Source organism: Hermetia illucens, chromosome 2, assembly GCF_905115235.1.
Source record: "Hermetia illucens chromosome 2, iHerIll2.2.curated.20191125, whole genome shotgun sequence".
Taxonomy (NCBI): Eukaryota; Metazoa; Arthropoda; class Insecta; order Diptera; family Stratiomyidae; genus Hermetia; species Hermetia illucens.
In genome coordinates, this window is record NC_051850.1 from 25,471,337 (window position 1) to 25,493,883 (window position 22,547).

The following is a 22,547-nucleotide window of genomic DNA, read 5'->3' on the forward strand; positions in this document are numbered from 1 at the left end:
TAACGATTAAGATTTTGGTCAATATCTGCAAATCGTGAATTAGATTTGAGCTAAAAAGAGACAACAACCTTCAATGATATCTAAATGATTTCATTTTTCACAACACTACTATCAAAGATAGATAAGAAATTGTCCCAAGTCGATGCTGGTCATCAGATATATAAACCGCGCGCAAATTTCAGATAGGCATCATTTGGGATTTGCACATCCAGGAGATAATCTAAACCACAAAGATGGTAAGATTTGGTTGAAAAATAACCGATTTTGGGGAAAAGTCGGTACTTACACGGTATACTTTTCATGTTACAGAAATTTGTCATTTTGACTCTTGCTTTGATTGGTGCCGCTTCAGCCGGTTACATCGCTCCATACAGTGGACTCGGTTGGGGACACGCCGTCGCTGCTCCAGCTATTGCTGCTTACCATGCTCCAGTTGTCGCTCCAGCTGTAGCTCATGCCGTTGCTGCCCCAGTCGTTTCTACCTACAATGTTGCTCCAGTAGTTAAATCTGTCGTTGCTGCCCCAGTTGTTGCTCACGCTGCCGTCGCTGCTCCAGCTGTTGCTGCCTACCATGCCCCTGTTGTTTCAACTTATCATGCTCCAGCTGTTGTTGCTCATGGATACCATGCTCCAGCTTGGGGATATAATGGTATCTGGAAGAAGAAGGCTGCTGCCTAAATTAGATTTATGGATTAGTTTTTAATAAAGTTTTGCTGCTTCAAATGTAGCGTCCTTTTTATTTTTGTACTTTACGTAATTTAGGAATAATCCCCTGACGGTCGCCTTTCTGAAGTATCTTTGTAGAAACTTTAAGGAAGCAAATTTGAGCTTCTGTAAAAATATCTGAAGCTGACCGAAATGGACTCTGAATTAATAGCATTCCCTGATATACCAAACATTCTCTGGTAACCACACTTTTTCATGTTTGCAGTCTGCTTCATTTTTGATTAAGTTTAAGGGACAGAACTCAGCTAGGAACGGATATTTAAAAAATTGCTTATTATTGGGGCATGAGCTATGAAGTATCTCAGTAGTTAGAGGGCTAGGCTGTTGTAGCAAAAGCTCGAAGTTCAAATCAAGTAAAGGGATTTGTGTCGTGACTGGATGTTGGATACCAGTCAACGCAGCTATGAATGTGTACCTGAGTCAAATCAGGATACTAATCACGGCCTATAGTGTACTGTAGCCCTGTAGTTCCTAAATGTGGCCTGAGGACGTGGAGAATAAACTTTAATCACTTTTCATCATTTCTCTTCCTCAACCATGACATTATATTTCGAATTTCGCGGTTTAAATTTAACAGTTTCCATTAATTCTGGTGTTTGTTTCAAATTTACAGATTTCCGTGATTGTTGCAAAGAGAGCAGAATATCATTTTTTTAGGGCAGAACATATGAGATTAATCGTCTGTATGTTTTCCGTTGAGCTGCCCTACAGTATCCATGCCAATCAGTCATTTTCTCTTGTCTACTATCTATGGCATCTTTTGGCACCTCCTTTATCCTGCTTTCGACCGCCTAATTAACATTACGCATACAAATCTTAAATCTTAATTTACTTCTAGTCATTTGGTTTTTCTTTTCAGATATTTATCACATCTAGAAATTTCCTGCAATTCTCAAAATATCAAAAGTGATCATTAACCCCTTTGTTGTTGTTTTTCTTACGAATTACCTGCGTTATATGTACATACTCGGGCTGTGTGCAGGCAAACGCATTTTGTATTTTGGTATACAAGAGATTGTTGTGTTGTAAATACACTGCTGTGGACCAGCAAATTGTATGCTTTGTTGAAGATCCCACAAAGGGAGTACTTGTGAGAAAGCACTGCTGATGCTTTACTTTTGAGTTCTTTTGTGACCTAGGAGAAAATTTGGTAAGTTGATTATCTTTTTTCTTTAGCAATTTAAAAGAAAAGTTAATCTGAAGGTGAATGGCTTTGGTTCGTTGAATAGAGATCGGGGTGGAACTTTTTTTGGCAAGTGTAGAAGAAGTGCGTATTGAAGTGGCGCGAGGTACATTATGAATATTTTTTCACATTTTTTTTGGTCTTCCATCTTAGAATGCATTGTTTTCGTATATATTCCAAATGACAATTTCCTTCAAGGAGCGGCTTGTGGAAAAGATAAAGGAAAGAATAAGAATAAGAAGAATGGGATTTTATTTTTGCGCAGGATGATTTGGGCTGTACGGTGATGTGCATTCTGCACCGGATGTCCAATTTGCTAAATCATGAAGTAGTGGCGAAGTATATTTGAACGCATCAGTGTCGTATGTGTTATTTAGATCTAGATTAAGAATAGAAGGATTTTTTTCCAGATAAGGAATTAAAAAATTTTATTTCATCGCGGATTTTGACAGAAAGGTTTCGTTTAAGTAGCTTCTACTGATGCATTTAGGAGAATCCCAAAAGAAACTTACATTTTAATGTCACCAGAGTCAAACAGTCTGTCAAACATACCACTTTCCAAAATCAAACAACAATTGACGACGAGACTAGGATGTGTAGTTGCAATTTACTGCTTGATGGGGTAAAGCGCGTCAAACATACCTACGCGCCTTCGTTCGAGGTTCATTTTAAGGCACTTCAGCTCTCCCGAGGACTTCCTGAGACGTCCAACCCCGTAATTGGTAATTCAAGTCTGATTCACAATTTTCCAAACCAATATTCCAAACTAATTTCAGAACATTCCAAACTAACTTAAGATTTTTCCAAATCAATTTCAGAATTTTTCGTTTCAAATTGAGAGATAAAGATGTGAGCAGTTCAACAATTTTCTATCATTCATCATCAATTTTCTATCATTATTTGTTTTATGAACAGTCAGTCTCTTATTTTTCCCATGACCGTTATGTATAAAATCGTGTACTTGTATTTCATGGACAACCTCATTAATATGACACACTAGACGACCCCCTTCAAGCAATTAAAGGGGAAACCACATTAGGGGGCCTATTTTCACGTATGTTTTTGGATTTTTTTTAAGAGAGGAAAATAATTGGAAGTCAATCAAATTTCCGAACAACTTTGAAGTCTGAAATAATAAAAAACTTGTTGTTTCCTTTTCGTTGGTGTAGATACTTATTCTTGCAAATACCGATATTTCGGGAACCACTTGTCCCCTTCATCAGGGCTAAGAAGACTTGTTGGAAACACCTTATAATTACACTCAGATAACTTTGAAGTACTTTTCTGAAAAATTTGAGCCAGGACTAAAAAAGTTACGCGATATTATTTTGTTCAAGTTCATAACTACAGTTCTGCAACTGCAGGACATACAGCAACTCCTTTTTCTTTGAAATCACAAAACATTTAATTTTACGTTATTAAGTTATTTCCAATGAATACGAACCTCAACGCGGATGAAAATAGCTGTTGAGAAAAACATTTTCAAATTTCATCACGTTTTCATACAAATAACTAAGAAAAGGCGCATTAAAATCCACGCTCATAATATCTAAAGGAACATAAATTGCGCTTTGAAATTTTGGCAGGATATTCTGGAATAGCTCAGTTAACGATCTTTATAATAAAATAAGTTGATTCTGAAAACCTCCTAATTTGGTTTCTCAGTTCAATCTTTAACTGTATTACTAAATATTCAAAAAATATTTCTTCTTCTTCTTCTTTTCTGGAAATGGAAAAGTCTGAATTTGAAATGCAAAATTCTAAAATTGACTTGGAAAAATTTTGTTAGTTTGAAAAGTTCTGAAAAACCGATATACTAACCCGTTTTGAAGGATCTCCACTTCGTTTATTCATATAACCGCCCCCCCCCCCCCCCCTTGTACCAAGTTGAGTGCAACTCAGGTTTTCCGGTCATACCGGATCAGTGTTAGTTACTTTCCGTGCACTACCCCCATATTGCACCACAGAAAGAACACTAACACAGAATAGTCGTGACTCGATCTTGGTGTTCAGACAACTGCATTTTCAGATTTAAAAAAAAAGCAGCGAAAGCGGATCAAGCGCTGTTAACGCGTCGGGGAACAGCTAGTTTGGTGCCATCATTGGCAGAAACCACGCTTCCTAGAACTATAAATTGTTCGCCGCCTTTGATGTTTTGCCCAATAGTCAATATTGCAAATCGAGGGAAAGAACGACATCCCGTCAGACTGAGAAGCTTGGTTTCGTTAGTGATTATCTTCAATCCAACTCTATTTGCCTATCTTTCTAAATCCAAAGACATTTGCCTAAGAGAGGTGACCCGGTGCGAAAGCAAACATATGTCTTCTGCGTAGCCGAAATATTTGAGGAAAGATATCAAAGTCCATTCAAATCCTCCATGTTCTCTTGACAAGGCAGCGTGAAGAACGTCACCAATAACAAGAAGAAATAACATCGGTAATAGAATGCTACCATGGCGGACTCTGCTTTGGATCTTAAAATTTTCCGAAATTTTTGCCACGATGCAGCATGTAACATTTTGCGACATGATGTCGCTCTAATAATAACAGTTAGTTTCTCTGAAATGCCGCTCCTCCGTAAAGAATTCCAGATACACTCCCCGTTCTCGAAATCGATGAAAAGCAGATGCGCGCATCGTTTCCAAATGATCCATGGGGTGTTTTCTGGTCAATTCAAGGGGATCCAGAGCGCAAACCAGCCTGCTCTCTGTCCATGAAGCTTTAGAGATTTTTTTAGTGAAGCTTACTTTAACTATTATCTTTACGATGGCAGGGAGCACGCAGATATCCTTCCACTTTTCACACTCAGAATGGGTGCCCTATATTGGAATGTTAACTATCATCCTCTTCTTTCTCTGCCTGGGAAAGGTCTCGAATTCCCAAGATTTTCGTTCAAGTGTAAGTAACAGATTCGCAGTAACTGCAGGTGCGGCAATAAATAACTCTGCGGGGAAACCGTTGAGTCCAGCGGCTTTATTCCTATGGGTGGGATGATTTCTCATATGGACATTCTTATTAATCGTGACAGTAAAGCATTACATACTATGCCCATGGGTAGATAATAGAATACCTCGCTGACTGCGAATTTAGGCAGACAACTATACGACTCTGTGTAAGAATAATAATGGTAGTAGAACCACTGTCAAATGGACATCAAAATTGGTGGTATTGGGAATGCTCCAATGTAAAAACTTCGTATAAGATTGAAAGCCATAATCTAAGAATACTGACCGACACTAGTAGCCAATTTTGCAGGAGGTGCTTACAAGTCACAAATACAAAATGAAGTGATATAAAACAAAAACTTAATTGATGTTAGAGCCTACTAGCCTATGGTACAAGAAATGTCATTTCATTGGGCTGAAGCAGTATTTACGGCATCATATATAAGTCCACTTCTCGTTTTTGTTAGAGAGGTAGACGCCTGCTTTTAAGACATCGGTGTAGAAGATGTCAGTATATCCTGACACGCATTCTTTTGGTTCGTCCCAGTTTTCTCTTCGTTTCAAGATAACTTTATACCTTTTACCAATCCCGATCCCAGAATCAGAAGGCATTTAGGTGAATTTATTGCTGCCAGTAAGTCTTCCGTTGTTTGCCCAGATATTTAATCGAATTAGTCCATGGCCTGCTGTCATTGCTGAGCTGAATGTCGTGGTCATAGCACTGGTAATACACAGACACACAGTTTTATGCAATGTGACTTATTTTGCAGCTTAAATTCTTCTGTTTAACCTACCTCACAACAGATACGTAAGCGAACATCAGCCCATTGATAGGAGTATATATCCACATTGCTGCCTGCTGCCTGCCTAACTTCCCATGTTGAGCAAAGGTCCATCTACACAGTCTATAAGTTGTGAGAGCTTGTCTTATCTTCCTTTCTTAACTTTTATCCTCTGCATGTTTTTTCCAAAGAAGCTTTTTGCGCTCCCAGACATTTCATTTCTTCGGAGATTTGGAGGGTTGCACTCCCCATCTTGGGAAAGCGAAGACCATTCAGTTTCCTCTGCTCTGTAGATGATTTCATTATGGTTTTATTAGGATTTACTGAAAGTCCATGCCTGAGGCATCAATTGTCAATCAAATCTAAGGCAGGCTGTGTGTTTCTATACACCGTTCCGAAACGTCAACTAACAACTAGCCACGTCATCCGCAGAAGCCCGAATGTGTATTGGCAGATTTTGCAGTTCGTACAGTAGTAAGTCGATCAACATACTCAACAGATGTAGCGATAGCACACGTCTGGTTGTTTTCTTGAGCCTTTGCAGTTCTCGGTTCCACCATGGAACTGTTTTACCGCGTTGGGCTCGAGAAATAGAACAGGTTTCTTCAAAGAACTCTAAAAGTGTGCGATTCAGAGTTTTCAACTGATCTTCTATTGTCAAAGAAGTCCTTAGTCGCCCACTTTGTTGCCAAGAAGTTCACTAAACTTTGCCCAATTAGTTTCCCAGGATTCCGTCTTTGTATTATAGACTATTCGCCTGCAATAGTCAGACTAAATTCGAAGTAACGATGATCTGAGAGTCAGACTTCATCTAGCACTCTTGCAGGTTGTTAGGTCAATTATTTCACTTCTTCTGATAAAATAAATAAAATCAAACTGCTTGTCTCATCCAGGATTGCACTTGTTACTGCCCCAACAAATATGCTGGGCGTTTGCATCATACCATATTAAGAGTTCAAGGCCACTTGATTCTGCATACACTACCACATCCTCAAGTTCTTGCGTCGGCGGAGGACACAAAAATGATAGAGTAAGTAAGCAGAGGCAACTTAAAATACCAGATTAATGCAAGAGGAGAAAAGTCCTCCTCTTGCATTAATCTGGTATTTTAAGTTCGCCCCAACAAGGTCCTAGCAATACAATTGTCTCAGCATGGTTGCCTCTAACAATTTTGACATTTGACGGTCTCGAGGATCTCTTATCGAAAAAAATCTAATCACCTTCACTGTTCCAATGCCATATGCTGTTGTGCAAGAAATATTTAAGGACGGTTCGCAACTTTGAGAGCCAGTATATAGGAAGGGAATTTGACCTGTAGTATGGTTGATTTGACTAACTCTTATGTTAGTAGACATAAGTGTAGTCTAATATGTTCAGTGTGAATCTGACCGAGGTTACCAGCTTATCCTCACCATTTTCCGAAAGTCCCACTTTCTTGTGTTCAATTTCTCGGGATGTCGCCACACTTCGTGGTATAACAACACCCATGTCCTCATTCCCAAAAAACTTTTCCGCAGTGCCTTCCATTTTCGTCGGTTGGAAACCCAGGTCCACGGTGTCTGGGCTAGAAAAAATGTGTTTCCACATACCTTTCTTCCGTTTTGCTTGGTTGAAGGGGAGAAAGACGTTCTAACAGGTAAACCTGTAGTCCCTTCAACTTTACCGCTGAAGCTTCCTTCTACTGATTCTCCCTCTCCCGTTTCTAGGAAGAGTTAGGAAACAGTGTCACCGACAGGCCGACCGTAGTCTGGTTAACCCTCTAATTAAAAAGGTTTCTGTACTATCCTTTCTGGCTGACCGCGCTGTAAACACCGGGTGCAGTATTCCACTGAAGTGGACATCCTGTCTTCCACAAATTTCACCGTGAGGCGACATGGATCTGGTGAAGTCTGTCAAAAAATTCGTGCCCTAGTCACGACCAGATTTCTCCAAGTCGCGGGTGAATTCAAAGTCTGTGACTTCTTTCCACTTGGAGAGTTGCAATTCTTTGTTTTCATCTTCATGTGTTTTTGGACACCCTTAGTTTAATAGTAAACACAGACTCCCCATTACGGCAAGGTGCTATCCGAGGGGGAGCCTGGACGGGCTAAGATTTGCTGAGCCTTAGATATAGACTTAGAGGCTACCTTTAAAGGAAACATTCTGCATCAAGTCATAGTCATAGTGTTTTCTGCCCTGAAAAATAGAAACTGAAGCTTTTTTGTTCCAGCTAATGCCTTAATTGAGGGTATTGAGATTTAGAATATTCCTAAGAAACTGGTCAGTCAATGATAAATCTTCAACTTCGGCTTCATACTGGGACAACGTATGTGCCACCGAGCGGTATTCAAAAATACTGGTATCAGCTTTGCAGGTAACTACCATGTGTTCGTCCCACCTTCTTTCTCTAAGTTCTTAATATAAAGTTCCCCTTTCCTATCGGCGCGGTGGACGCAGAAATCAAATCAATGGTTTAACTCGTATAACTGACCTGATGCATCCTTCTTTTTCTGAATTAGAAAAACCTTTTATTAAAAAAACATTGATTACTACGTACATAACGAAGCAGGTTAAAAATAACCACGGCCTTCGCCTATTTCTCCAAATAAGAAAATGATTTTAATCAACGTTTGCTGGAGAAGTTTCATTTTCAGGAATTAATAATTTAGAGAGATTAAAATACCCTACCCGAAAACTCTGGAACATAGTTATCAAATTTTCTTGATGGAATTCAAAATTCTTCTTCTAATTTATAAGCAATTTGATGACGTTGACGTTGACGTTGATCTTGACGTTGACTACAGCTACCCTACTTAAATGGTGTTCTGGAAAATTCATCCTTCACATGCAACCCTCGTATCGTCAGTCAATGGCAAACTCAGGATTATCTAGAAAACCGGTCCACTTGTTTTGGAATCACAGGAGCTACGATAATGGGACCAAATTTGCTTCCGATGTACCTAAGAAGGTCATTACTATAGTGAATATTTTTCACCGAATTGGGCCATTGATCTAAGAGTTACAATTCAATGTTCGATTTTTTTTGCATATCTTATTATTCCGTACCTAATCAAAATTCTTATAAAAGCATAAGATATCGCTAGTTTCTCGGTTAGCCTGAATTAGTAATAATATTCATGTTCACAGTTAAGTGCTGGTTACCTTCAAACAATACCAAAGTGTGAAGTAGAAGTAAGTCAGGAAACCGGAAGTTGCACGCTTCAGGTATGAAAGGTTTTGTATATTCCTTTTATAAAAACATTTGAGTGTGAATTTGTCCCATTAGTATGTAACACGTAATATAATTTGTCAATATCATTGATATTCAAAATCTTGAACTTCCAAAGTAGTGGCAAATTTGACCTACTATAACTTTGTTAGTAATAGTGCGATTTGCACCAAGGTCTATATTATAGCCAACATTGCTGCAAAATTTCGTGGTGCTAGGATGAACCTAAAGTGGGTTCTGCAGCCAATTACTGAAAATTATATTAATTACTTTATTTGAAGGGATATCGGTACGGAAGGTATTTCGGAGCCTAGCCTCCATATAGTGGCAGCCTTTTGGGTTTTTTTTTCAGATATTTCGGTTGGGCAGTTTCTGAGAATGTCCCTGCTAAATAAATAATCACTTTTCACTTCTCGAACTGCCCGCCTTTCTAACAAATGTTGGCTTCGGAAAGTACTAACTGAGACCTTTCGTTAGATACCCCGCATGACTATATATGATATATAGGGACCTCCCCTTAAATTCGCCGTAAAAGGTCGTAACTCATAACGTGATGGACAGAGAGAGACGGACAGATAAACAGACAGACAGATAGTTAACCGATTTTAATAAGGTTTCGTTTTACACAAAACTTTATAAACGGCTATAATTAATGTAAGGATCAAACCATGGAACCATATAAACAATTTCTGAATAATTTGCTTTTCCATTCGACGAATCCTTTGTCAGTTTCCGTCCTAATAATGTTTTAATTAATAAATATATAATATTATTCATCCATTTATCTAGTAACACTAACCTCATCAAATTTGCATAAATATTAAAACCAATTCAGTCCAGACCTATTAGATAACTCTGCAGACCGAATCAGTTCATATTCAGATATCGTAAATTGTTAAATTGTTAACAATCGTGAGAAAACCAGTTTTAAATTACATCTCAACTATAGACGAGCCTTCTTTGGAACACATAAAATCTTTATGCAAATATCTGAATAAATATAAAAACTATTAGAAGCGGTTTGCTTGTTTATAGAATTACAGGTTTCTGAAAATTAATTAAGCAAGTTAAGGACCACGCCTTGCTCTAGTTCTAGAATATTTAAATTTCTACTAGAAAATGGGTAAGAAATGGTGTTCATTTATAAGGAATTCTCATCCGGATACGGAACTTGTAAAATTATGCATAGTATGTATGTCATTAATTAATTAGATCATTTTGATCGTGATGCGTAGTTGAATATGAACAAGGACTAAATCGTTAAATTACGTGAGCCAGAAATTCAGTTTTTATTGCTAGAATAAGATTGGCAGTTTGAATTCAAATCTGAATATTAAATAAAAAAATCTGTTTTAAGGGAACGTCGTAAATTAAATAGATTAGAATCAGGTTGTCCTTCTTTAACGTTTCTTAGACGTAGTAGTCGGGACGACTTGTCTAGACCAAGCTACCCCTTTTAGTTGGAGTTTGTAATATAGAAATGAAACAAAGCAAAATAAAGAATAATAAGATACTTTCGGTGATGAAAATAGATTGAATTTTTCAATTATTTACTATCGAATATATCAATTGTGTCTCCAAAAAATACTCCTCCTGTATACAGTAAAAGGTACATGATTTCGCGCTCTAGCTTACAAAAGTTTAAATTAAGCCCCAAAGTAGTATCTATTGTAAAAGCCAATGGATTTGATTAATTTTTTATCCATTCCAATTTGGTCATTTACGTAAAAAATTAATGCCTCTACGCCCTTCAATACGTTTATAATTACCATTCAATATCGCTTCTGTGTTCAGCACCGTTCAGCACTCCATTTGAATTTGAATTTATTATGTGTATCTTGCGGCCCCACTTCTTCGAATTTATTATACTCGTAGATCCAATATCAGAAATGGAAGACGCTTCAACTTATGTATAAACACTTTTTTTTTATTAAGTAAATACTGTTTTTAGGGAACCAGTTTTTTAATTTATAATTGCGAGTCCTTCTCTTCTTTGACGTGATCAAAGATTGATATTTTTTGTGTTTACATACACATATATTCATATATAACAAAAGCTATATTTCTAAACAAGTTGATAGTCTGATACAAACCAATTTTTTTCAAGGTACATAACATATATATTAGTTTTCGAAGCTTTTCAAGAGATGGCGTCATTTGTATTATATCGCAAGTGTAATATCTTTATATTTATGAACCGTGAGTATATTTAGTCCTATCGATTTGAAAATGACATTGTTTCTTTGAGTGTTGATTATTTTGAATCTTTTATCAGCAGAAAGGGAATTGAGAGAAATTTCACTTGTTACATTTTAATTGAAGGAAAATGTCGCGGAAAACCAAAGAATATTGTCTGAAGTCCACAAAAATTCAACAAGTTTCAATCCTTACAAAAAGAAATTTTGTTACGGATTGCGGTTAACGCTGCCATCCATTGATCTGTCTTTTATTAGTGTATATATAGTGCATTATATATATCCAGGCATCCCAATTATCATTTGAATGACTGACGCCAAAAACGCTCGAACTAGTGGCTATACTGTATGCGGAAATGCAAAAAGTGAACAACTTGTATTCGTCAGAAATGCCAAAACGGGTACAAGTTCATAATTAGAATATATTATATATTCTCGGAGAACTAGATTTATTTACAAACTGGATAACAAAAATGTTAAATAAAACGTTCCCAAGTGGTCCCCTATCTAAGTACTAACCGCTACCAGCAACACTTAACTTCGATACTGGTGAATATTATTAGTACAGTCGATTATCACCACCGCAAAAATAAGTTGCTTACCTGTAATCAATTTTGCAAAAGATTACAGCTTATAAGAATTTTCTGTGGGATTGATTGCCAATTTTCATTGATTGTTCTTCTTCAACCTTCCTCACATTGAGAACCGGTGTCGGCACGTCTTGACAAGTTGCACCTTCTGCCCGGTCAAAAACTTGATCCAGACGGAGTGGCCAGACTCACAAATCACCATTCGCCGTATCAGAATATTGTTGTTTCAACGACCATCTAGTGATTTCTTATAGGCTTTGATATTCAGACCATCTTTGGCAAGTGAGTTCCTGTCAGTGCGAATTACATCTCCATAATTTCGAAGACGCTTCCGGCCCATTGTTTCCACGATCGGTGCAACACCGTATCGACCGTTGGATTTCCGAATTTCAGATGCAATCAAGGTGTGTTACGCCATTGAACAGCATTTTCATTTCCATTACCGCCAGGCGCCGTTCATTGCCATTTGTAGTCGGCCAGCACCCATAACCGTAAAAAGCAATATGGCGAGCGACACTGCAGCAAATTTTGGATTTGAGACGTTCGTTGATATTTCGTTCACAGAGAACACCAGTTGAAGGACACCACTTCATCCAGGTTGTAATAATGCATCAAGCAATTTCATTATGCCGCTCGCCATTGGCTGACAGCATTGACCCGAGATATCTAAATCTGTTCTAAGCAAGCCACTGTTACTGAGAGTGATAATGCCTGTTTCATGGGGGTCGATCAACAAGAAACCTGTTTTATAAAGATTCAATTTGAGATGGTGTTTTTGAGACAATGGTTCCATTTTTGATCAATTTGCTCTCATAACTTTGTTATAGACGCTACGAAAACATCATCTGCATAGAGCAATGTATAGGGCGCCGAATGTGGAATATCCCGTGTAACAGAGTCCATAGCAGAAACAAAAAGGAGTGAGGGGAGTCTTCCTCGGCACGAAGCCAAACTTCAAACTTTACTTTTCAGATCGTTGGAAACCAGCGATCAAGTTCTTCTAGTACTGGGTGTTCCCCCAGAGCATACCAGATGAGTTCTTGTGGCATATGGTAAAACGCCTTCTCTAAATCCAGTAAAGTAATGAAAAGAGGGCGATTTTTCTCGCGGTGTTTCTCCATGGGTAACCGCGCAGCGTATATTGCGTCCGTAGTTCCGCAGTTCTAGACAAACCTGACTTGATTCATGGTTGTCAAGAATGCAATCAAAAATCTTCATAGTGTAGAACAGAGACCGGATCCGACGGTTATTTGAAGATTTTGCTGAACTAACTTTCTTTTTCCATATTATATGGTGGTGCCTGTCCTGCTCTCTTCAAGAACCTAATTGGGTCGAAGCTATTCACACCATTTCAGAGCATAAATACGATATCATCAAGTTGCTGATATGCTGATGCTTTCCCCTATCCATTCGTTTGATTGATTCCTCGACTTCAGTAGCGCTGAGAGGTGAAATAGTTCCAAATGTCCGCAGTGCTTGAGGAAGTGAAAGATGAATGAAGATTTCCTTTGAAATCTACTCTCCATCTATCCGTCGCGGCTCGTCGATCGGTAGGCAAAATGAAAGTTATGTTAGTGACATTATCTAGCTGGTACAAACAGTCAAACATTTAGAAGTACATTTCGAATCCAAGTTATCGTGAAAGCATCATATCCAGAAACAATACCGGAAACCCTGCAGATTGCTCTGGTGTTACAGGACTGTGATAGGTAAGACCTGGAGACTCTCTCCAAAATGGATTCATTGGATAATAAAACCCATTTTGATGCATATATTCATTATCTGAACTTTGACCGGCAGGAAGCGTCTCACGCAGATTCAGAGGCTTGGTTTCCTAAGTACTACTGGAGCAAGGAATACAACGCCCACTGTGACATCCAAAGATGTCTTGAATCTACCCCTACCATTTAGAGATTAAACAGAAAGTAGCTAACAACGTATATTGGGTTGATACCATTGGCGCATGAAAAGGTGGCCAATCATATGATCATGGTTCCATCAGAAAATTCCTTGACAAACATCAAATGACTCTGATGCCTGCCGGTCATAAGGTTTACAGATTCTTCTTTGAAAAGACATACTCCCATACTCGTAATCACTTAAGAGAAGAATGGTCAATCAATCAGGCGCAAAGGTGTTTTCAGTAAATCCGATTATGGAACTAGGCCGACTTCTTGAAAAAATGGCGACCATACTCCGAGTGGGAATATATGCCACTTCATTGGCAGCAGAAGAATGTTTGCGGCATAAATAGTGGGCTCGCACCAATCGAATCTGTTCCGACAGTGGGGGCAGCATTATGAACACTAAACAACAACGAGATATCAAGCCAGCTCTTGTGGAGTTGTCGTTAGGTACTGCTGAAGTTTGGCCGACCGAACGAAACATTCCTGATGTGGGTGACAGGGCATTCAAGCATCGCTGGTAATGGCAAGGCTGACAGACTGGATCGCCAAATTGCTAGATCTACAGTGGTGGGGCCAGAACACATTCGACCATTCATTGTCAAGTCCACTCTGAAGGGGGAAATTGCAAAGATTCAGGCGGCCACATGGAGAAATTTGAATTTTCGCCGGCAGGGGAAAATCTTTGTGAAGGGACCTGGGGTCACTAGACAGGCATTTTAGTTGTGGAAAATGAAGACCTTAGTACGACTTTTAACGGGACACTGCTCCTTAAACTACCACGTTGCAAAAAAGGACTATATGCAGCCAATATGAGGAGGAGAAAGATATCACCCTGTACTTCTTATGCAGCTATTCGGCCTCCTCAAACCTCAGACCAAGATATTTTGGTAAGGTTTTCTTGAACGAAGATACTGCAAATTCTCTGTCTTCGCAGAATGTTTTCAGATTTGCGAAGACCTGTGAACGCCGGCCGTAAGCAAGAGGCCGCTGAATAAAAAAAAGGCCTTGGTACTTGGAACTGGTTCCCCCCTAAAATCAACTACTGTATGGGTTTGTCTCATGCTTCGATAAAACGATGCAGATCTCTCCTAGCGTTTCACGTATCCAGTGTATCGTAGAGATATTAGCGATGGATCGTTCGAATAGTAGCAGCAGCGTCCTTTGCTTCCCGGTTTATAAGAATTTTGCCAATTGGCCAGCATTTTTTCGTCGAGAAAATTGCGAGAGAAGCGTGTCTTCTCAAGAGCTTTCATTGGGAGATGATTCTAAAGCCAAGTATCTCGGTTGACGAATCGCTTACTAGCCGATGGCTTCCTTTCATGGGCCGTATGATGATCGTGTTGTTAATTCAGTTTCACGACTCTTAGACATTCGAAAGGGTTAGTAATCGCGTTAGTGAGAAAATTTACTCTCCTTTCATATGAAATCGCCACCATCTAATGTACGGTGGGCCAGTGCCTTTCTCATGCTGTTTTATTAGTGAATTCACAAGTATAAGGTCGCGAATATTCGCAAAAGCTACCACACGCTCGCCACCCTTAGCATGCTCCAAAATTTCTTCCCCCATAGTATCTCTTGCTGTATGCCGTAAGACCCACAATCAACATATACACCAGCGGCTTTGATCGGTCCGATCGATGCAGAAGGTGTGGAACTTAGGAAGGCACTGACTTCAATTAAAAAATGAGGTTTCTTCAAATAAACCTCAATCATTGCAGGGTCGCTCGCGATTTACTCGAGCAGACTACCTAAGAATCTGAGGTGGAAATTGCTATCATTAGCGAACCATATAGAAACCGTCACGGTGTCGTATGGGTTACAGATTCGACTGGCAAGCGGCAATATCGGCAAGTCTTACAATGTACTTGGAGTGAGGCAGCCAGTGGCTTTGTGTAGGCAAAAATAAACAGCTCTTACGCCTCACCAAGCCTGAAACTTTCTGAATTCGAGGAAGTGCTTGACAGTCCTGTTCTCGACGCAAAGGGTCGCATTCCAATGCTGGTGACTGGACCCATGAGTGGCATAGCAGAGAGACAAATACAGGAGGCCGCAGTCTGTTAGATGTTTTGCACAGTTGGATGATCACCAGGCAATATTCGCTGGGCTATGGGTGGAGTCACCGGGCAGAAGGCCATCATGCACGAAACCGAGAAAGATGTCAGGTTGATCCGTGCCGGAGGACCATCTCAGAGGGCGGTAGGCAAAATCGACCAAGGGCAAGCGCCCATAAGGAAGCCCGCAAAACCCTCAAGCTCGCCATCCAACGAGGCAACCGGGAATGGTTTAAAGAGTTCTGTTCGGAAGCGGACTTAAACCCGTGGGAGAGCGCCAATATAATCATGATGGGGCGATTCAAAAGCCATTCATTTTCTCAGATCACGTGCCTTTTACCTGTGTTAAAAATTATCCAGGGCTTAGCCCCCTGCAAGATCTATCTACAATAGATTACTCCCGGTTGTTGTGAGCCAGGGAGGTCTCTCAGATCGGCACTATGGGTTTCATAAAGGCAGATCAACTGCCCTTAATACGATTACTGGCTGGGCAGAAGATGCAATCCACGGAAAGAATAGTACTAGAAAATATTGCGTAGTGGCGACTCTGACGTGAGTAATGCATTTAATTCGTCGATTTGGAACCTAATACGGGAATCTCTCGCGAAGATTGGTATTCCCACCTATCTTGCAGCTATTGTCAAAAACCATGTACAACAACGGAGGCTTTGGTTTGACATCGGTGACGGACCCCAGGAGTGCATTGTCTCTGCGGGTGTCCCACAGAGCTTTGTACTGGGCTCGCTACTATGTAGTATCATGTGCAATGATGTACTTAACCTTTCGGTTTCGGAGGGAGCCACAGTGGTGGGTTATGCCGACGATGTAGTGCTGGTTGTATTTAGAAAGGATCTTGCAAAGTTATGCTCATGACGTTAAGGGCTGGCTGGATAGGATCCGGAGGAAAAAACGGAAGCGGTCCTCATCACCAAGCACGGTAAAAGAAATAATACTTGGGAGTGACGATAGGCGGGAAGCTCAGCTATAAGCAAAACGTACAGTATGCTTATGACAAAGCATCCACTACAAATGTGGCCCTGGCAAGGATGATGTCGAACGTGGCAGGGCAACGACATTCTTGCAGGTTGCTTATAGTTAGGGTGGTGAGTTTGGCCCTGCTCTATGCAGCTCCAGTTTAGGGGTCATATTTAACGCTAACAAACTGAGTGCAGTCTACAGGAGAGCAGCCCTAAGAGTGTGCTCGGCGTTCAGAATTGCCTCAGATGACGCAGCACTCGGGAATGATGCCCATTGACATCTTGGTAGATGAGATGACGAACTATCTCTCCTTTATCGCAGAAGAAGAACTTCGAAAGCCAGAGATCTTTAATGCAGAGGAGACTAGAGAAGCGCAGTGACATACGCCTAGAGACGAAAGGTGACCAAGCTAAAGTGAGCTGACTCCGCCCCGGCCCGTGATGTAATACCTTATGGTGGTTCCACGGGGCTTGAGGGGAGTCGGGGGTGGTTTAAGTGGGTAAGAATCCCACACACTGTGTATTCAAACCAGTGTCTTTTGAAGATTTCTACCTCCCAAAAGAAAAAAGATTCATAACATCTACACAGTCTACTATTCTACCTCCCTCGTTCATTTGGAAGTAATGTGTATATAACGATATGACGTTGTTAGTGCATAAGCGATCAATCGTAGGTTTATGCGTTCACCTCGAAGTTCCTGCCTAAGGATCAGGCAGCTCTGATGCCTGTTTAACATTAGATATGTCTAGATATGTCTTTGAGGTCGACAGATCAGTTGTGGAAGACGCATCGGTGCTTGTGGGTATGTGGAGTGGGGTCGGATGCTAAGGTAGTATAGCGGGCTTAATATAAGGCTTGAGCGATTGGAGCTACCACTATAAACATGCGAAATTGGCAATGATTATAATAATAAAAATCACTGACGCGACAATCGAGTTGGTTCAGGACCTTGAAGTTTGTTAAGGCACCTCATTTGAGATGGTAAGGGTACACTAAAATTAAAGTTTGTCAGCTATAGATTGTGATTATTACCCTAATTTAACTTAGGTACTCATTTATGGCTGAGTCAATTGTTATGTCAATAGTGGGATTTGAATCTTTGCCTTCGACTGGGGCAGCCAAGGGCCGTAGCCACTAAGTCATCCGGAAAGCTATGATCGGCTAGCGAAAATTTACATACAGAGGAATTCGAAACGAATTCCGCCTCTTCTATTGTAGAATGTTGCACTATAAGCAACATTGACATTATACTCCATGTGTCTGCCATAGTCTGAAATGAAATGGATCTACTAGTTCCACGAAACTTATAGTTGTGGGCATGCATACTGCGCCAATCGATTGTATCATAAAAAAGTTGAACATTTGTTGATTCCACTCAAAACCTGTTTTCTTCTTCGAAAACAATTGTTAGTATCCTTTCAGATAGACCTTTTCTTCGTAAAATCTAAAGTCGTAAAAAGTTCAGTATGAAAAGCCACGATTTTTCAATGATATATAAATATAATAAGCAACAACAATTCATAAAACGGGATACTACTCATATGACCTAGTTTCATTGTTATGTTAATTTCAGTTAGTTAATACAATCCAAGTAATGAATAAACTTATTGAGCAGCCTTCTTCTTCTTCCAGAGGTCATCACCCCAACCATGTCCCAAACCATGTCCATGAGAAAGAATTGGAGCAGCAACAGCGTGTCCGATGATACCGTGGCTAGCAATAGCTGGGGCAGCAACGATTCCATGACTGGCGATAGGAGTGGCAATGGTGCTACCAATGATTCCGTGGCTGGCAATAGCTGGGGCAGCATAAGCATGACCTATGAGTCCATGACTGGCAATGGCTGGAGCAGCAATAGCATGGCCTACAAGACCATGGGTGGCAATAGCGGGGGCAGCAACAGCATGACCGATAATTCCATGGCTAGCAATAGCTGGGGCAGCAACAGCGTGGGTGGAAATAGCTGGAGCAACAACGGTAGCGGCTACAGCTCCATGTCCCCATCCCAAACCGGCGCCATGTCCTAATCCCAAGCCAGCACTATGTCCTAATGCCAAGCCGCCACCATGTCCCCATCCCAAGCCAGCATCATGTCCCAATCCCAAACCGGCACCATGTCCCCATCCAGAGTATCCATGAGCGATTGGGGCTACGTATCCAGCGGAAGCGGCGCCGATTAAAGCAAGAGCCAAAACTACGAGTTTCTGAAATTTGTTGAATTGAAAATTACTGCAAGATCTTTAGGAGTTGCATTTCCTTAAGTTACCATGATGCTAGTTGTAGTCTTCTTCTGGTTGAATGAATCCTGACTGATGCTCTTATGCATTAAATTTGCAGTATTTATATAAAACTAAGATGCAATCAGCTGCAGAAGACTAAAATTTCAGAAAGGGAAAATCACAAAATTCAGACCAAATTCGAGGTCGTCTCCAACTTCAACTTGACTTTTCAATCGCCAAACAGTTGCTTCTTTCACTAGTTTTCTATTATCAACATGTTGACTCCTTTGTAACGTTCACATTTGTCAATGAAACTCAGACAGTAAACTTGGGTTATGTATGTAAATGTTATCACTGCCTGGTTCGAACATGGTAAGTCATTCACACAGATCAACAGTGCCATCAATCATTGAATCAGCTGGATATACCTTAATTTGCATAATTTTTAAAAGCATCTGTTTTTTTAGATTGTTGGAATAATGAATCATTGACTGAGGTTTGTGATTCATTAAATGACTCTGTCTAGCGTCGAGAAGGCATTTAAGTCTAATTTTCCTATGGCTTTCGATTAATTTGATGAATTCGAATCATAAATTTTCCAGAGTAGCTCCAGATAATAAGTTATTATATTGAAACATGGAATTTAGACGTATTAATATTGTTGACAGTATGTTTGTACATGTATATCATGTGTATATAAATATGGGGAAAAACATTGTATATTTGGAATCTATTGTGATTTGGAAAGATATTTTTAACGAAACTGGTTAGTTATAATTACAACTTCAGTTAGAGTACTCGAATTAATAAGATCTGATAAAAGATAAAAATATGGATGGAAGATATTATTAATTAAAACTAAAAGAGTTGAGAAGGTTACTTCCTTCATGGGTTCAAATTTGATGAAAAAATGCTTCATTAATGCACTGCGTAACATATACCCGGTACTAACACAAGAGCGAATGGGCGAAATTTTTCTCGCGCATCTACCGAAGAAGGTCGAACATGCGCAATGATTTTTTTCCACACTACAATTTCAAGTAATGTGATGAGGGACAAGTCTCCTGGGTAAAGTCTTCTTGACTCATAGTAACCTAACCCCATGAAGTAGGCAGCACAATGGCTGAAGCGTTGCGCTGCCAGCCTGTCACCCTCGTTGGTCCAGGTTCAAAGCCAATTATCATAGCGATAGTCAAGACCAGCGGTAGGATGATCTGCGCTCATAGCATGCTGTTCAAAATAATTCATTTGAAGCTGCAGTTGGGACCAGCTTGCATCTTTCGAGTACTGAAGCGGAAGAGTCCTGAATATAATTAAATATTTTTTACATGCTAAAACCTCTTTCTCCTCGTTTGCCTCTGCAGGAGTTACTTGACTTCTCTACCTTGTACCGTGATTTTCTATCATTTCTGGTATGTATATATTTACTATGAACTTATACTGAATCAGTTTCAATAGCACAAACTAAAACTGAAGCAGACAAGGGACATTATCCAAAATTAAAAAGAGCCCGCTTGGATACCACGGTCAAGGAAGGGAGCTCTCACTCTTCATTATTATCTAATGGCCTACTGGAATCGAGATGCCTCCTATAGATATACTTATGGAAAAGGAAAGTTAACTCAAATCTATATGATTCTGCATGGTTGCGCTTATCCACAAAACGTAGAGCAGTGGAGGAAGAGGGCGAAAACCGATTAGGGAGGGGGGCTGTGTTGAACCACATTGCCGGAAATTGACAAAAATGGCATCTAAATATGATTGATCTGCTACGTCCCATGAAAATCTTTATGGCAACCACAAAGGTGTGGCAAAGACGATACCGAAAAGTTTGTTTTCACGAACCAAAAATATTTCACAGTGACATTATAGTATCATAAAAAATGAGCTCTTCTCAATTTTGGATTGATTATTGTACTTTAATTGTAGACTAGAAACAACAGGGAGACACAGTCTCCATGCCCCATTTTATGGCAATAACTAGTTGACTTCGGCGGCAGGAAAATTCAGTTGTAACCACCAAGTATTTCCTACACCGACGAACTGCCGAATCCATCCATGACATACCCATGATCATTAATTATTCGACAAAAAGTCAACCCCTAACATATGGCAGTAAGAACTTTTTGCGGATCAAACTATTATAATCAAAGACCTGAACTCCTAAATTCAATAGGAATAACTTAAATGATTCCTCCATTCACGTTAAATAAGTATTGACCTTGCTCGACAGACTGATCTCCATTTCGCCTTCTCCCACACTACATCAAGGGCTTGCGGGTCCTCTGCTGAGTACGCATTTCAGAGATATTATCAGAGCAAAATATCATGTACTGCAACAAAGTAAAATCTGTGAGGAACTCATCCAAAGCAGAGTCTGCCAGAGTTGCATTTTATTCTTTCCATTCTCTGTAACGTTTTCAAGCTGTCTTAGGCCTAGAATGGAAGGAATTTCAATGGATCATGGTCTCTACTTCCATATATTGCCTGATAACATCTACCATGTTGTGACTTTTAATCGGACAACTCTGGATCTTGAGAAGGAGAAAAGCAATAGTCCACAACAGAACCGAAGCTGTCAAACTGACTGATAATCGCAGGCTTTGATTAACTTTCACATCTAGAAAGTATTGTTTCTGCTATAGGTGGGATAAAAAAAATGATGTTACTTAACGCATTATTCTTCTTTTTCTTTAGCCTTTGTTCCGTCTAGAAGCGATGTCGGTTCGTTGTAATCGGTTTGGCCATGCAGTTTTAAAATCGCCGACAATTCTGCTCCCACAAGCTGCTGCTTCATCGAGCAACAGCATAGCCTCAGCTCTTGAGATGTCGCTGACTGGCACTGCTTATACCTTGCCGGCGACTGCGGCCAACAATACTGGCGCTATACCTAAGTCACCCCGGTCGATTAATCCTCTGCCTCTATCTGCCACGCACTATTCCAGCGCATCTATAAAAAATTGTATCAACCCGACGACGTCCGCTAGGAGGGGGGGACATGTTCCCTACTCAGCATCGGATGCACTACGCACTTCTGGCGATTGTCCTACAGTCGCTGCATTAACACCGCCACACGCTTCCTCCGGTGTATCATGGGCACCCGCCATCGCTGAACCGCATGCCTTTCCGACCTCATGTCGCCCGAGTGGCCCCCAACTGAACGCCGCCTCGCCACCAAAGCAGCTGTTCGCGTCAAGGCTAGCGTATTCCACCACGTCCGACGAAATTCCGGCCTACATAAGAAGCAAAACCAACTCAACTTTGTCACCTCTTTCATGTGTGAAGCTGACGAAGGATGGCCCTCCTGACTGAGTGATAGCTTCATTCAAAGTGAAATATCCCCGCGACTTCGATGATATCGTCCATTCTTCCTTTTGGCCACAGGGGGTCTTCGTCAAGCCTTATCACAGGACTTAGCTTCCTGAAAATTTCCGGCCCGCCCGCCTGCCTCGCCGAACTTGAATTATTCCGACAACTATACATTCTTTTATAAAAATGTAAAGGGTCGAAAGACCAAGCTGTCGAATTTCAAACTGTCTGCCTTAGCATTCCAACATCATATAATCTGCATTTCTGAAACCTGGCTGGATGGCAGGATTTTAGATTCTGGGCTCCTCGAAGGTTACTCTGTCTTTTGTTGTGACAGAGACTGCGCTGCGCTTGGCAAGGCAACTGACGGAGGAGCCCTAATAGCTGTTAAGTCCCCTCTCCATGCCGAAATCATTTTTTCCTCCTCCTCCTCCTACTACAATTCTGTCATCACA

General features: G+C 40.4%; 2 protein-coding genes across 2 annotated transcripts; one reads left to right on the forward strand and one right to left on the reverse strand.

The window, feature by feature from the left end:
• Positions 1-123: 123 nt before the first annotated feature.
• Positions 124-723, forward strand: LOC119649415 (cuticle protein 12.5-like). The gene is made up of 2 exons (XM_038051551.1): positions 124-236; positions 310-723. Exons 1-2 carry the CDS (start codon positions 234-236, stop codon positions 676-678), a joined length of 372 nt encoding a protein of 123 aa, XP_037907479.1. The 5' UTR covers positions 124-233; the 3' UTR covers positions 679-723.
• Positions 724-18,044: 17,321 nt separating this feature from the next.
• On the reverse strand, positions 18,045-18,970 carry LOC119648651 (cuticle protein 64-like). Its single transcript, XM_038050424.1, has 2 exons — positions 18,831-18,970; positions 18,045-18,768 (listed from the first exon to the last, which is right to left on the reverse strand). Exons 1-2 carry the CDS (start codon positions 18,888-18,890, stop codon positions 18,169-18,171), a joined length of 660 nt encoding a protein of 219 aa, XP_037906352.1. The 5' UTR covers positions 18,891-18,970; the 3' UTR covers positions 18,045-18,168.
• Positions 18,971-22,547: the final 3,577 nt, after the last annotated feature.